General features: G+C 44.1%; 2 protein-coding genes across 4 annotated transcripts in view; one reads left to right on the forward strand and one right to left on the reverse strand.

The window, feature by feature from the left end:
• daam2 (dishevelled associated activator of morphogenesis 2) overlaps positions 1-2,519 on the reverse strand; it is a 57,421-nt gene extending 54,902 nt beyond the window's left edge. The window contains exon 1 of the mRNA XM_011490628.3: positions 2,181-2,519. The gene's annotated coding sequence lies outside the window, so the exon portion shown is untranslated. The remainder of the gene's footprint in view (positions 1-2,180) is intronic.
• A 5,944-nt stretch (positions 2,520-8,463) lies between these two features.
• The window catches only part of kif6 (kinesin family member 6), a 49,978-nt gene continuing 43,647 nt past the window's right edge, over positions 8,464-14,794 (forward strand). The window contains exons 1-3 of one of the 3 annotated variants that reach the window (XM_011490625.3): positions 8,464-8,633; positions 11,734-11,880; positions 12,918-13,027. In XM_011490625.3, coding sequence (XP_011488927.1) covers positions 11,821-11,880; positions 12,918-13,027 — 170 coding nt within the window. In that variant the 5' untranslated portion in view covers positions 8,464-8,633; positions 11,734-11,820. Of the gene's footprint in view, positions 8,634-11,423; positions 11,881-12,917; positions 13,028-14,794 lie in introns of those variants that run through there. The other 2 variants (XM_011490626.3, XM_011490627.2) reach the window with 2 other exon arrangements.

The following is a 14,794-nucleotide window of genomic DNA, read 5'->3' on the forward strand; positions in this document are numbered from 1 at the left end:
ATACAACCTGTAACCCTGCAGGAGTCACAACAGATTCTTTCCAACCACAGTCAGGACATCAACGCAGGAGGACTTTGGCACAACCGATGAAAAAGGTCCTGCTGTTTGGTTTCATGTGCAATAATGTGGGTTTGTTGGGTTTTGAGTGATCTGGAAGCGACAATTTTAGTGGCCATTTGTGTTGCTGATAGTTTAATCATTTGTGGGGGTGTGGTTAGTCGGATGCTGCCGACCTGAACGTGTACAGATGACAATAAATCCATCCACCCCTCCATCCATTCATTGAGGAAAATGTACATGTACCAAAGTAAACAGAGCTCTGCATGAACAATCATATGACCTTAAGCTGAAAAAGGTGAACATAGTATGCAGCAGCCTAAAGCTCTCCGCTCAAATGCACAGAAAGGTGTCCAACTCCAGGACGGAATTCAGATATATGGATTTTTTTTTTAATTATATCAATTTCAAGCCTGGGTTTAGGGGTCAATCACACGCCACGGGTTCCTGCTTGGCTGTTCCAGTCATTCCAAATGAGCTGCTGCTGAAGCACCGTATCATACCCAGCCCTGCTAACAACACCGCTGTCTCCAAATCAAGCCTTTTTATTCACCGTTCTGTGGTGCGGTGGCACAAATGTTGCTTCACACACAACCAGAAGTTGTACTCCGTCCACAGTCAGCAGGGGGACCGATCCTTCAGCAGGGAGGCTCTGTTACTCTTGGATGCTACTGGTGTTTTTCTTTCCTTTGCGCCTCTCAGAAAAACACGCGAGTAGCTGGATGGGGTTTACACGCTTTAGTCCAACAGAGAAATTAAAATGAAAATTAAAAACAGACGCAGTTTTGTGAGATATCTGTGTGGTACTACATAAAGATCTGTTCTGCAGCCCTGCTGGAGACGCAATAATATAAAGTTAGAAATCCACATGGATACGGTTTGTTCTGCACTTTCAGAGGCACATGCTAAAACAGCTGTTACTTACCCTCAGGTGAGGGGCATTAGAACGAGTTTCTTTGCCACTGAAATCCCTGAGGCTCCTGTTTAATGTTGGAATTCATTTCTCTGAGCCACAGTCTAACGACTACAGACCATGTGGCTTTTCTTGATGCCCCCAAACGCAGCACAGTCAAAACCAGAGGAAAACTGCAAATATTACCAACTGGGGCAAAGCTGCATTAGTGAGGATGAGGAAGATGAGACACGGTACCACATGTTATGAAGTCCCACACATGTAAAAGTCTCCCATACAAGCCACCGTGTGCCGCATTACTGCCAGATGTTCAGTCGGATTGAAAGGCTCCTACAGTCTTCATAAAACACCCATGGGGGGGATTAGGAGGTCATGTGATCAAGTGCATGAACTGCAGCTTCAAACAAATAATGTTGATTTAAAATCACTGTAAAGAAGGTGAGTATAGAACTCGGTTTGTGTTTTCCAGTTGGTGTCATTTCCTCCACTCTCTGCTCTGATGAGGAGTTTCCTGATTGACGGAGAAATCTGTGGTGTAAAAAACAACCTGAAGAGTTTGTGCAGAAAAAATACCCACACAGACCCTCTGTCTGCTGTCTTGCATCATCCGGTCATCTGTCTGCTTCCATCCAAGCAGCAAAGTGCTGGAAGAATTCCCCTAAATACATGCTTTCTTATGGAAGTGGCGTTTAGACATTCTTGCTGCGTTTTGCGTCAGAAAAGAGTTGTGCTGTTTGCGCCAGATCAGCGCTGCGCTCAGGGGTCAACAGGTAACAACAGAATCATTCTGGGGCCGCGCGCAGCAGCGCCCCCTATCGATGCGCACAGGTATCGGTCGTGTTGACGCAGGTCCGTTTGGCCCAATGACAATCCGAGCGGGACTACATACATGGAGGCCAAAAACGGTCTGTAGCGGTCTAAAAATAAATCACCACTGCTTCTGTGAAATCTGTGAACAAAAACACGAAGGTGGGCTGATGACGCACGTCTGCTGACGGCATCACGACTCGTTAAAGAGCGGATTGAATTAACCACCAGCAAGCGCCCTCACGACGCTGAAAGAGGGGGGCCAGCAGATCCTGCGGGGCCTTTGCGTGACATGCCACCCTGTCATCCCGGCTCCTCCGAGCCGCAGCTCCGATCAGCCTCCGCAGCGCTGCGGGAGCTGCGGGACGGGAGGGCGGAGGCCTGGCGCTGCGTGCGGGCTTACCTCTCACACTCTTCGCAGGGAGACCGTCGCTGCTCGGTAAGAACGATAATCCCGGTCGCTGTCAGCGGGCCGGCGAGTCCAAACGCGAACGCGCAGCAGGGAGCCACCCCCCTCCCCGCGAGCCACGGGGCTGCTCATCAGCCGAATGAGAAGTCCACGGATGGACACGGCGGTCAAAACAAAGCCACGCCCCCTCCTTAAAGCTGCCGCGCTCCTCCAGTGACAGTGACTAAACGCAGTGACTGTATGGGAAAGCAGGACCGAGTGGCCCCGCCCCCTGCCGTTCCAAACAGGAAGTACCAGCTGGCTCCAAGAAGCCAAGATCCACAGACTTTTCTAGAGAAATAAACAGCTGTTCCTCCATAATTCTATTCGTTGACACGGATTGATGGATGGATGGATGGATGGATGGAGGGAGAGAGGGAGAGAGGGAGGATTGATGGAGGGAGAGAGGGATGGAGGGATGGATGGACGGATGGAGGGAGGGAGGGAGGGAGGGAGAGAGGGAGGGATGGATGGAGGGATGGAGAGAGGGAGGATGGATGGAGGGAGAGAGGGAGGGATGGATGGAGGGATGGAGAGAGGGATGGATGGATGGAGGGATAGTATGAAGGTAAAAATGTGTCTAAAAGAACGAACTTGTTGAATTGATGTGAGAACTTGTAGTATAGAATGTGAAAACCTGTGCATCAAAAAAATCTGCATCTGCGTGTAAAAATCTTCTGCTGTGAACTGACAAATTTCCCTTCCTGAGAATTTCCCTGCATGTGTTCATTTAGAGTTACGACTTCAAATCTGTGATTACAACTGCTCAAATGTGCTTCTGCGTGTGCTCGAATCTGCTGGCGCAAATCACAAGTGCTCTACAACTGTGCTCTGAATTCTGACACATTCCTTGCGAGAAACTTGTGTCTAAACTGATCTGTGTCCGATAATGGGACGCCATTATCAGACGCCGAGGATGGAGATGCGAGGACCCGCTGGGCGAGGCTGGGTCTCCGCCGTCGGTCAGCGATAAAAAATGTGTTCTTTAAGACACATTTTTACCTTCATAGGATATTTGGTATGTTTTTTTGTTTAAAATGTTAAAGCAGTTCAAGCTGCACAAGGCATTTTGTATAAAGAAAGTTTGATTTGATTTGAAAAGTGGTAAATGGCGTGTACTTGTAAAGTGTTTTCCTACTTTCCTGGAAGGCTCAAAGTGCTTTACAGTCACAGACCGCTGCCAAACACCGGCACCAACCTTCCACCAGAGGCAAGGTCGGGTGCAGTGTATTGCCTATAAGGACAAAAATTAAGTTTTAATCTTGAATTTTTTTATAAATGTCCCCCATCATGCAACAAGAACATAAAAACACTGTTTTCATTGGGGTGTTTTTTTAATGCAATAAAGTTCACAGTGTCTGTAGTTGTTGACTGACTTCTTGGTTCTTTTATTATCAGACGTGGTTATGTTTGACTCTTACCTGGCATGTTCATCTGTCAAAGCATGTCAGGTAGGAACCGGCTACCGCTGCTGCCTCGCCTTTGGTGGGGTATTGGTGCTGGGTGACTGGGTGCTCCCCCTCCTTCGTCTCACTTTATACAATCCACAGTAAAACAGACACGCACCTGCACACAGGTTATCAGCTCACCTTTGCACAAATAGTATGGGTGACAGAATGATATATGCTTGGCATGTTTGTATTGATAGGTGTGTGCATGTGAGCTGTATTTGTATTGTGCACGTGTTGACATGTTTATCTTTTCTTCTTCTTTTCCTTTTAGGTTTTCCCTTCAGGGTCTCCACAGCCAATCAGCTTCCTCTGTCTGTCTCCTGCATCATCTACCAGCAGCTACCTTCATGTCTTCCTTTTCTGCATCCAGAATCCTCCTCTCTGGTCTTCCTCTCTGCCAGCTCTAGACTCAGCATCCTTCAGTCTCTCCTCTGGACATGTCCCAACCATCTCAGTCTGGCTTTATCTCCAAAACCTCTAACATGTGCTGTCCCTCTGATGTCCTCATTCCTGATCATTCCTGGTCCCTCCCAAAGAGAACCTCAGCATCTTCATCTCTGCTTCCTGTCTTCCTTAGTGTCTCTTGGAAACAACATGGCTGCTCTCACCACACTTTTTTACACCTTTCCTTTCATTTCAGCTGAAACTCTTTTCTGACACTTTTCTACACCCATTCCAACCTGCCTGAACTCTTCTTCACTTCTTGTCCACAATCTCTATTCCTGTCTTCAAATCCTCCTTCTTCATCTCTTCTCCCTGTAACCTCAATCTTCTTCTTGGGTTCCTCTCATTCACAAACGTTCTCCATGTGACTGCCGCTAACCTTCATTCCTCTCCTTTCCAGGAAAAACCTCCACCTCTCTAGCTTCTCCTCCACCTGTTCTCTGCTCTCACTACAAAACACGGTATCATCTACAAATATCATAGTCCATGGTGATTCCTTAACCAGCTCAAGGCTACGGCACTGTTAGCGATTGGTTATCTTAAAAAAGCTCAGCTTGTTCAGAATGCAGCAGCTAGATTGTTAGCAGGAACTAGCAGAAGAGATCACATCACTCCTGTGTTTGTTTCACTTCACTGGCTCCCAGTTGATTCTAGAATTAAGTTCAAAATCCTCCTGTTAACCAAGAAGGCCTTACATGGCGTGACCCCATCCTATATCAGAGACCTCATAGTCCCTTACCAACCAAATAGAACACTTCATTCACAAAATGCAGGACTGCTTGTGGTTCCTAGAATTTGTAAAAGTACAGTTGGAGGTAGAGCGTTTAGCCATCAAGCCCGTTTTATGGAATAAACTCCCAGCTCATGAAAGTTTCTACATTCAAAGTTAGACTGAAAACATTCCTCTTTGGACAGGCTTATTGTCAGACTAGCTAGTAATCAGAATATTTAACTTACTGTTAACATCCTTAAATTAGACTTAACAATAACAATTAGTTTTTCGCTAGGCTTCTAGAAGTTTGAAGTTGGGGAAAGTATGGTGCACTGGGGTTCCGTCTTCAATTTTTGTCTAATTCTACTCTCCTCTATTCTTGATCATTTATTTATCATTTAGTTCTCCATGCCTCTGTTTAGTGCAGTGTGATTCATGTATTGTCCCTCTTTCCCACTCCCCTCATCTGTACCCACCTGCCTGAAAACCGCTGTCATTACTCCGGTCCCAAAAAAGTCAAATCCAGGCGGCCCTAACGACTTTCGCCCCAATTGGGACCAAATATCTGGAGCGCCTAGCCCTAAAGCACATCAAGAACAGTCTTCCAATAAATATGGACCCTATATAATTTGCATATAAAGCAAATCGATCCACAGAAGATGCCATCTCCACCACTCTCTACCTTACACTGTCACATCTTGAGAGAAAAAAGCATTTATGCTGGAGTCCTCTTCATCGATTTCAGCTTGGCGTTTAACACCATCCTTCCAAAGCAGCTGGTGGAGGAATTGAGGCTACTAGGCGTGGACACGGCTAACTGCACATGGACACTCAGCTAGACAGGCAGGCTGCAGATAGTCAAGATCGCCAGACACACATCGAGACCCATCTCAGTGAGCACGGGGCATCTCACTAATTACTTGTCCTCCTGCACCAACTCCACAATGGTAAATGGTGTATACTTGTTCAGTGCTTTTCTACCTTGCTTTACAGTCACAGTCCCATCCTCTAATTCACATACTGGTGGCGGCTCCACTGCCAAACACTGGCGTCAACCTTTCACCGGAGGCAAGGTGGGGTTCAGTGTCTTGCCCCCGGACACTTTAACATATGGCAAGGCGGGAATCAAACCTATTACGATATTACAATCAGGGGGCGACCGCCCTACCATTGTACCCAGGCATGACAATGGTCATCAGGAAAGCACAGAAGCACCTCCATCCCCTCGGGAGACTCAGGAAGGTGGGAATTCCAAGACCTCATTACCTTCTACAAGGGCACCACAGAAAACATTCTGATTCAGAGCTTTACATCCTGGCTCGGCAGCTGCAAGGTTCAGGACAAACAACGGCTCAGCAAGATTGTCAGGACTGCAAGCAGGATTGTCGGTGCCCCTGTCCAGATCCTGGAGGAGCTATACGAGCAGCACTCCCCAGCAAAGCAACCTCCTTCATTAGGGACCCCCAGCCCCCCTGTAGTGGTCTGTTGTTCCTCAGGCCATCTGGGAGGAGGTTCGGGAGCATCTGCAGATCGAGCAGGATTTTAAAAAGCTTCTTTCCACAAGCTGTGAGACTGTTAGAGGGACTGTCCTCCTCATGCTTACATGCTCTCATAAGCTCCACTCTGCAATAAGACCCAGAGGACGATCCCACCCTCCACACCACCCGTAGTCACAATATATATATACAGACTCTCTCAACCAACCCCCTCATAAAAGCCTGCTGCTAAATGCACATAGTCACTTTAATGTTTGAATGCTGGTTTCTTTGTATTGCTATTTTAATCTATTTTATTCCAATATTTTCCTTTGCACTATCATACTAGTGAGGAACAACATCTCGTCTCACTTGCGTCTTCCTCTGCCAAATGAGTGAAATTACATAAAGCGAATCTTGAATCTTGAATGCGCCCACACCTGGAATTGGTATGCTGTAGCCCTGGATTGACTCATAAAACACTGCACGAGACATGGAAGCAAACTCAGAGCCTTCACTCATGTAGCTGTTTCTGTGGGAAAAGTAAAGCCTCATCATCTAGGATAGAAGGACTTCTTTCATGAAACATTCTAAAATGTTCCATAAAAATGTCAGAGGAGCCAAATAGAAACGTGTCAGGAGAGACAGCAAGCTAAATCCATGTGGTGGAAGCTGAATGAGAAAAGAGGCCTGCTGTGTTGCAGTCAGTGAAAACGCATTCATTATGTAACAGTGGAGGAAAAAAAATCTTTCTAAAAATACTTAGTGCTGCTGGAAAGGCAGGAGGCATGCCTCATATTTTCCAGGCAAATTCATTTGCTGTTCTTACTGCAAATAATTGGAGGACCTTAAAAATGTTTACCATGTTGCTTTCTGGAGCTCTATAGTAAGACTTTATCCAGAACAAAACATTTACTTTTATCGTAAATCAGCCTCAGCAGATGAAACATTTCAAACATTTCAAAGCAAAAATACAAACTGGGCAGCAGTGTTGAGCTGTGTAAACCGTGAAGCTGATATTTGGACTGATGGATGGCAAAACATCTTTAAGTGCCAAATAAAGCCAATCTTTTTCCAAGTAACCAAATATGTTCTTAATATTTGCCTAGAAGCCTAATATTGCATCAATAGAAAACTCCTTCAGAAGCTCATACCTTTAATTTAGGTTTTTCCAGCTGTGTTTCATTTGGACGGAAAATAGTTAGAGCCAAGGATTTGAGAATTACTACATGCCACCCACAATGTTGTTGTTTCTTTTGTTTCAGATGCTAATCCACAGCATTTTAGGAGTAAAACTTGAAGAGTCTATATCATGCAACCTTTTTGAGCTTTTAAGTGGATGATAATGTTCATTTTTCACAAATATCAGCCCCAAAGTGGTACTTTGATCCATTCATTTCTGAGGATTCCTCTAAAAACCTGCTCTCTGAGCACCAGCCCCTCCCAATCCGTTAAAAACCAGTAGGTCCACACATTGTGACATCACAAAGTGAGGAACCGCCCCTTCCAGGAAAAGTCTTTTCTGCCAGCCCCGACCCCAGGATATAAGACACGCCCACTTTCTCCATGGAGCTGGCAGTGATCTGCTAAATGCTTTCATTTATCTGAACAATCTGCACATCCATCTTTGCAAAAGTTCAGATGTTGTTTGTTTTCATGGTAGAAACTCAAACAAGCACCGTGTGTCTGTTGGGGGGGAGTCCTGGCTGCTGCTGCAGGGGGGGGTCTTGGTGTGGGGATGGCCGGGCACTCTCCCTCCGTCTACATTCCATCAGGTGCTGTCTCACCTTTGCACAAACAGTTTGCGTGATTGAATGAAATGTTTCATGTGTGTTGGTCTGAATGCATAAGTATGCGTGTGTGAACATTAGTTTTGTTGTCTACATGTTGACAGGTGAACATTTTTGGAGCCAACAGGTATGTTTATAACATTTGAGTGTGTGTGTGGACAGGCCCCGCCCCTTTTAAATTTGTATAACATCTGAAACTGAATGTAATCATTCTAAACATCCAGCAACTTGTTGCTTTATGCTGCTTCATGGTTTTACCCCCCCCCCCCCCCCTTCTATAATTACCCTCCTATCCCCCCCTCTCTAACATCCCTCTCTCTACTTCCCTCCTTTCCTTTTCTGTCAGGTACTGATCCCACTACCACTCGTACTGATGAAGACACTTGGATGAGCGTCAAAATGGTCCAAGAACAAATAATTGAAGTCCTGTTGCTGTAATTCAACTTGTACTCAGAGTCGCCTGGTTGGACAAGAACCTTCAGTGACAGTATATTATTCTGTCTACACTACTCAAGTGCACACATCGAAATGTTCAAGTAAGATTCATTTTCCAAACTGTTGGTGTTTTCCTAAGGCTGGATGTGGGGATATTCTTCTTGCTGTGAGCAAGCAGGGGGAGGTTTTGTTGATCAACTTCCTCACAGTTACCGAAAGAGGCTGTTTCATTGTAAAAGCTATCAGGTAAGCAGAAAGACACTAAAGGAACAGTGTACTTCTGTTATCTGATCTCAGAGCAGGCATCTGTAAATTCACCAGGGTGTCTTTCGATGTCAAATTGCCAAGATGTTAATTTCTTCTTCAACAGGTTGTTCACAGTGGATACATGTTTTTGTTGTACATTACACAGTACACACTGTGTAATGTACAACATGTACAATGTAGCCTCCCCAAAAACTCACGACTGCAAACCAGATCTTTGGTCAGAAGTGTGCTGTTTCTTTGCTAAGAAGGCACTTTGTAACAAAGACTTCCCATGTTGGCAAAGCTGACGGAGAAAACTGGTTTTGCAAGCTTGAAAATGTGGTTGGCTGAATCAAGCTGTGAGTCTCCGTTACGTTCAAAAATATAAACATTGTGCGTAAAATGAAAGGATTGTGACAGCCTTTACATTTTCTGTCATTCAATCTTCCTGTGAACCCAATTGAGAAAGTTGGATAAGGAAAAGTGAAAGATAGCCTGCGTTGTGGGAAACAGTCAAATGGTATGTGCCAAAAAAACTGTAGCTGCTGTAGTGTGCTGGAATCCATCATATTTACTGACCATTTGGGGGTTTTAGACAGAGAAGTGGGTCCTATCTCTGTTTGAATCAGACACATTCCTATGAAAGAAACTTAAAAAGGAGTTCACAGTTCGACCTGCCGGGATTGGTTAGGTTGTACCCAATGCAACCTCATTTTCTGAATAACTTAACTGACAAAACTGTAAATGCAAAACTGTCAATCTCTCACCAATCGAAAAACTGCATTTATACTTAGGTATAAATGCAACTTAAGGGAATTGTCAATAGATTTTCTGAGCACTCAGAGTGGAGAGAAATTAGACCCACTGAAGGAAATATCACCTGTATAAAATCTGAAACAAACATGAACAAAGGTGAACGTATGGTGGTTTGATGGTAGATCTGATCTAATCTGTAAAGCAATAACCAACAAAGGAGGAAAGCCAACCACTAGACATACTCCTGTGCGGAGTGAGAGCCGACACAGATAATTCTAGAGAAAAGTCTGAACCCACAACAAAAAACCGGGTCAGAACACAAAAAGCGCTAAACAGAAAGAAAGTTCAAATCCAGAAGGGTTAGACGTATACGTTTCAATAAAAATGTGTCCAGAACCCAGATAAGGCTGGAATGAGAAGCACGAAAAGCCGGGTTTTTACTGCACCCATAGTTTAAAGCTCCACAGAAGAGAAATTTCTGTTGTATCAACCGTAGCTTCTTCTTCTTGTATGCCGTCTCCACCTTAAGTGTCCCTTTCTGGTCAGGCTATATTTGGGAAATGACATGAAGTGAAAGTGGAGATACTGTCAAAGTGAATTACTGCTGCCTTATCAAGCACAAAACAGGTGATGGTGCGGAAAAAGATGGGTTTTAAACGAAATAGTTTTAATAAAAAGAGAAAGAGTTCATATTTAATGTAGTTTTAATCGGATATTTGGCTTAATTTTATTCATACATTTTCATTTATCTTCTTATCTGTTTGTCCCTTTCGGGGTCACGGGGCTGCCGGAGCCCTTTCCTGGCCACTTGTGGGTGAAGGCAGGGGACACCCTGGACAGTTCGCCAGTCTGTCGCAGGGTAGAGTGTCTGCAATTACACACCCATGCACTCTCACATTCACACCTAGAGACAATTTAGATTGACCAATAAACCTATGAAGCATTTTTTTGGACAGTGGGAGGAAGCCAGAGTCCTCGGAGAGGACCCACGCATGCATGGGGAGAAGATGTTAACCCCACACAGAAAGGTCCCCCCAATTATGTTCTGTTTCAGGTCCCTCAGCTGGGACTTGAACCGGCGTCCTTCTTGCTGTGAGGCAAGAGTGCTAACCACTGCGCCACCATGCAGCTCCCCAGCTTCATTTTAGCTCACCTAAATTCATGAAATGTAAAAATACAAGAACTATAATGGATATTTAATTACTGCTAATGAATCACTGATTCATATTTTGGGTGTTTTTTGTTGGGTCTGGTGGTTTTCAGATGACTTTTAGGCTGTGTGATGGCAGCATACCCTGCCACACCAACAAACCAAATGCCAGGCTGAGGGTGCTACTGGTCGCTGCTGGTCTGACTGAGGTTCTGCTCCTGGAGCTGTGCTGTGAGGACTGGCAAAAGTGGAAGTAAAGTCTTCACAGCCTTTACATACTCCAGTCAGACAATTAGGCAGGCGCTATCTGCAGAAGAAAATTTTCATTTTTTGATAAACTTCTGTTTTCCTCTTTGGCTGCTCGAACCCTCAAAGGCTTGAAAACCATGACTCTATCTGGCAGCACTGGGAGAGATTAAATTATGATTTAAAGAAAATTTTAAAAAGATTTCAAATAAAGGTTGTGATCTGAGGGACTATGAAAAGAGGAAAAGCAAGACGTGTTGCCAAGCTTCCAAATTTGCTGGAAAACAAATAAAACAGGAAAACAAAAATTGAAAAAAAAAACCCTCAGTTTCTTTTGCTTGTTTTGTAAAACCTGACAAATTAAAAAAAAGACAAAATCATCATGTGTTCCTTCTAGGAAGTGGGGGGTTAACCAATAAATGCATTCATTAAATAAAATGTTTTTCTAAATAAAAATAATGTGTTTAAGATCAAATACATTTCTTAAACATTTACATTTGATTTCAGTTTTAAAATATTATCTAAATATCCAGAAATTGCTGTTGTCTAAAAGTTATTTGACATTTTACCCCACAAGGTAAGGATTTCCAATACAATAATTAATACAGCCGCTGCAGAGGGGCCCATCTTATTGTTCGCCTGGGGCCTCCAAACTGTCAAGTCCGCCACTGCCGTGGGAGGAGAAATGAAGGAACCAGCTGTCGTTTTCTGTGGTTTGTGGAAGTTTGGGAGTGAGACTAAATAGAAGTCTGTTCTAAACAGACCGGGATTTACTGCCCAGAGTAGTACTCTTCCCTCCATAGACGATCTTCGGTGCGGTCTCCTAACAACAGCACAAACAGCGTCAGGTGTCCTCGAGGCCGAAGCGGAGGCCGCGCTTTGGAGGCAAGATGGTTCAACAGACGATCCAGATTTTTGGCCGCATTAAACCCACAGGGAAACCGGCGGCGGTGAGTTGGTGACCCTTTACTGTGTCCCGCACACGCACGCACACGCACGCACGCACGCACGCACGATGGCGGCTGAAGCGACAGGAAAACGTCAGACTGGAGCGAGTTCAACAGTTCAGTGCCGCTGTGAGGCTGCTGGACATGACGAGCGGCTTCTCCTCCTGGAGATACTGAACGGGGTCTTTCAAGGCCTTCATGTGAGAAACACAGTGGGTCCAACACGGTCTCCTCTGATCCAGTTCATGTATCTCCAAAGATCTGGTTTCCTTTTAACCCCAGGACGTATTTGTCAGAGGTGAGAAGGGCAGGCTCTATGTTTTCTGTCCACGCTGGTTAGAAAACAGCAAAAACCAAAGTCTCACAAATAACAACATCAACGGAGTAAAAAGTAATATTTGGAGATCAAAGTCTGCAATTGACAAGAAAAAGGTGTGAATTTCAGAGAGAAGGAGCACAGAGAACCAAAGCATAAAACTGAATTAGATGAGACTAAAGTGGACGTGAGGCAACAGTCCAGCAGGGGACCAGCAGACAGACTTGGATGAGCTGAATGTTTATTGATTAAGTTCCAAACGTTTGGGTGCTCCTCTGTTTGATTTACAGTTTATTGATATTTATTTTCATTGATGGGGGGCCTTTGCTTCAAGGGTCTCTGTTTTTGAGACCCACCTAGCTTCACAAAAGGCTACACGTCTCTCATCTTTGAGCACGGCTCCTATAAAAAGTAAATTTCGGTTTTTTTTTCTCGTTAATTTATGATTATTTCTTTTTTACATAAATGTACAACTTTAAAGTTGTAATTAAAAAAAGATGTAAAAAAATTGTATTTGTTTGTAAACAGAGTCTAATGCTCTAATGACCACTTTTTGACCCTTAAAATACTGGCAAAATTTTTCATATGATTGTCAATATTGTTCATGGTGTTTTTTTCCAAACATGCATGCAAACATGTGACTGCTGCTCCTGACCTGACCTGGAAAGCGTCAGCGCACTGACAACACTGTTGGACCCAGCTTGACAGCCTTTTCCTCGGACAGGTGTTTTCTGTGGACAACGAAGACCCGACAGGAGCTTCCTTGGACTTCCTGTTACCCAGAGACCTGAGCGATGGATTTGTGAACAACAAGAGGGAAAGCTACAAATTCAGGTACTTTCTCAGTGGGCTTAGGGTCGCTCAAGTTCTCTGTCGGCTTCATTTGAAACTGCGGAGACCGTGTCCTGACATGGAAAAAATAGAATATATCTCGTTCCCACAAATTAATATCTCGTTCCCATGAAACAAAATTCCGTTCCTACGAATTACTATTTTGTTCCCTCGAAATAATTAATTCGTGCTAACGGAATAATTATTGACGTCACAAGTCATTCATGCACGGATATGCTCTCCATCCGGCCGCATAAGCCGCTTTCAGCGGTAACTTCCGTGTCTCTGTGACCCACATTCGTTCAATAGGGAGAAAATTAAAAAAAACAAGAATTATCGATCTATTATTGTCTATTTATTAACATCCGAAGGCTACATGCTACGTATCCCATCATGCATCACACATATCCCATAATACATCTCGACCAATCACCGTGAATAACAAATGATAGGCTATGTAGCATGTAGCCTTCTAGCCTTCGGATGTGAAGTGACTGCTAACGAGTATGATGCTTTTGTAGAGCTTTTTAAAATAAATAAATCTGATCTCTAAACATTCTCCGTATCTTCAATGCAATGTAATGAGACGCACACAGACAGAAATGTGAAGGTATCTGCTGTAAATCCAACTATTGCTCACATCCGTGTTTATGAAGCTAGAAGCTATGTCCGATAGGCTAAGCAGCAATCCGTGTTTATGAATAACTTGTGACGTAAATAATAACTTCGTTTGCACAAATTAATTAATTTGTGGGAACGGAATATTATTTTGTGGGAACGAGATATATTTTATGTTTTTCATGTCTGCATGTATTAAACAACTCAAATAGTTAGATAGTTGATGTAAACAGTAATAGATCTCTGAACAACTGTTGACTGATTTCGCTTCTAAAATTATCCATTTTTGACAAATTTGGTTTAAAAATGTGCTCATCCATGCAGTCTGAGAGCTCTGCTTCAGACAAAAACAAGGATGTACAGTAGTAACACTATTTCACATATTGTCGATGTTTCCTGTGTGACCTTTAAGACCGTACAGGCTGGGAGCTTTATAAATCAACTGAAACGAAATGTAAAACACTCAAATGATCCCACATGGTTGTTACGGACAGACAGGCGGACAGCTGGTTCCACGTGCAGCCGCTTTATTGAACAGAGCGGAAGTCGAACACGACAATGAGTCTGTAGCGTTAAGGCAGGGTCTGGTTTAGGCAGAGGTCAAACACGACAAGCATAGTGGTCTTAGAGTTCAGGCTTTGGTTATCAAGGCAGCTGACAATCAGAGTAGAATTGGGGTCAGGTAAACAGAAGATTGGGTCCGGACAGTAATGCAGGCTCACACCCACAATCAATACTTTGCACTGACTGAGGCTCGGTGCGCTGCTTGAGACTCAGGTGGGTGATTGTCATTGCGATTCAGGTGAGCAGCATCGGAGGACCTCGCACTGGAGCGCCAGGGAGATGTAGCGGGTTAATAGTCTGCCGGTGACCAGAGGGGGAACAGAGCTCTGACTCCTAACAGTGGTACTTTAAAAAATACTTTCAAAGGCTGTATACATGTTTCCAAAGATAACTTGTCATCCAACTGTGTCTGTGAAGAAGAAAACTGCTTTGCATTGTCAACAGCAGCTTTGTATTCCATCTGTACAGACGTAATGCCCGAATGTTCCAAAAGTCACAGTCAGTGACGCCAGAACCACAGTCTCTACAGTTGGAGAGCATTTAGTGAGCCTCTTTTGAAATATATGTCATTTTTTTCTGGGACCGACG

This window comes from Oryzias latipes, chromosome 22 (assembly GCF_002234675.1).
Source record: "Oryzias latipes chromosome 22, ASM223467v1".
NCBI classification, from domain to species: Eukaryota; Metazoa; Chordata; class Actinopteri; order Beloniformes; family Adrianichthyidae; genus Oryzias; species Oryzias latipes.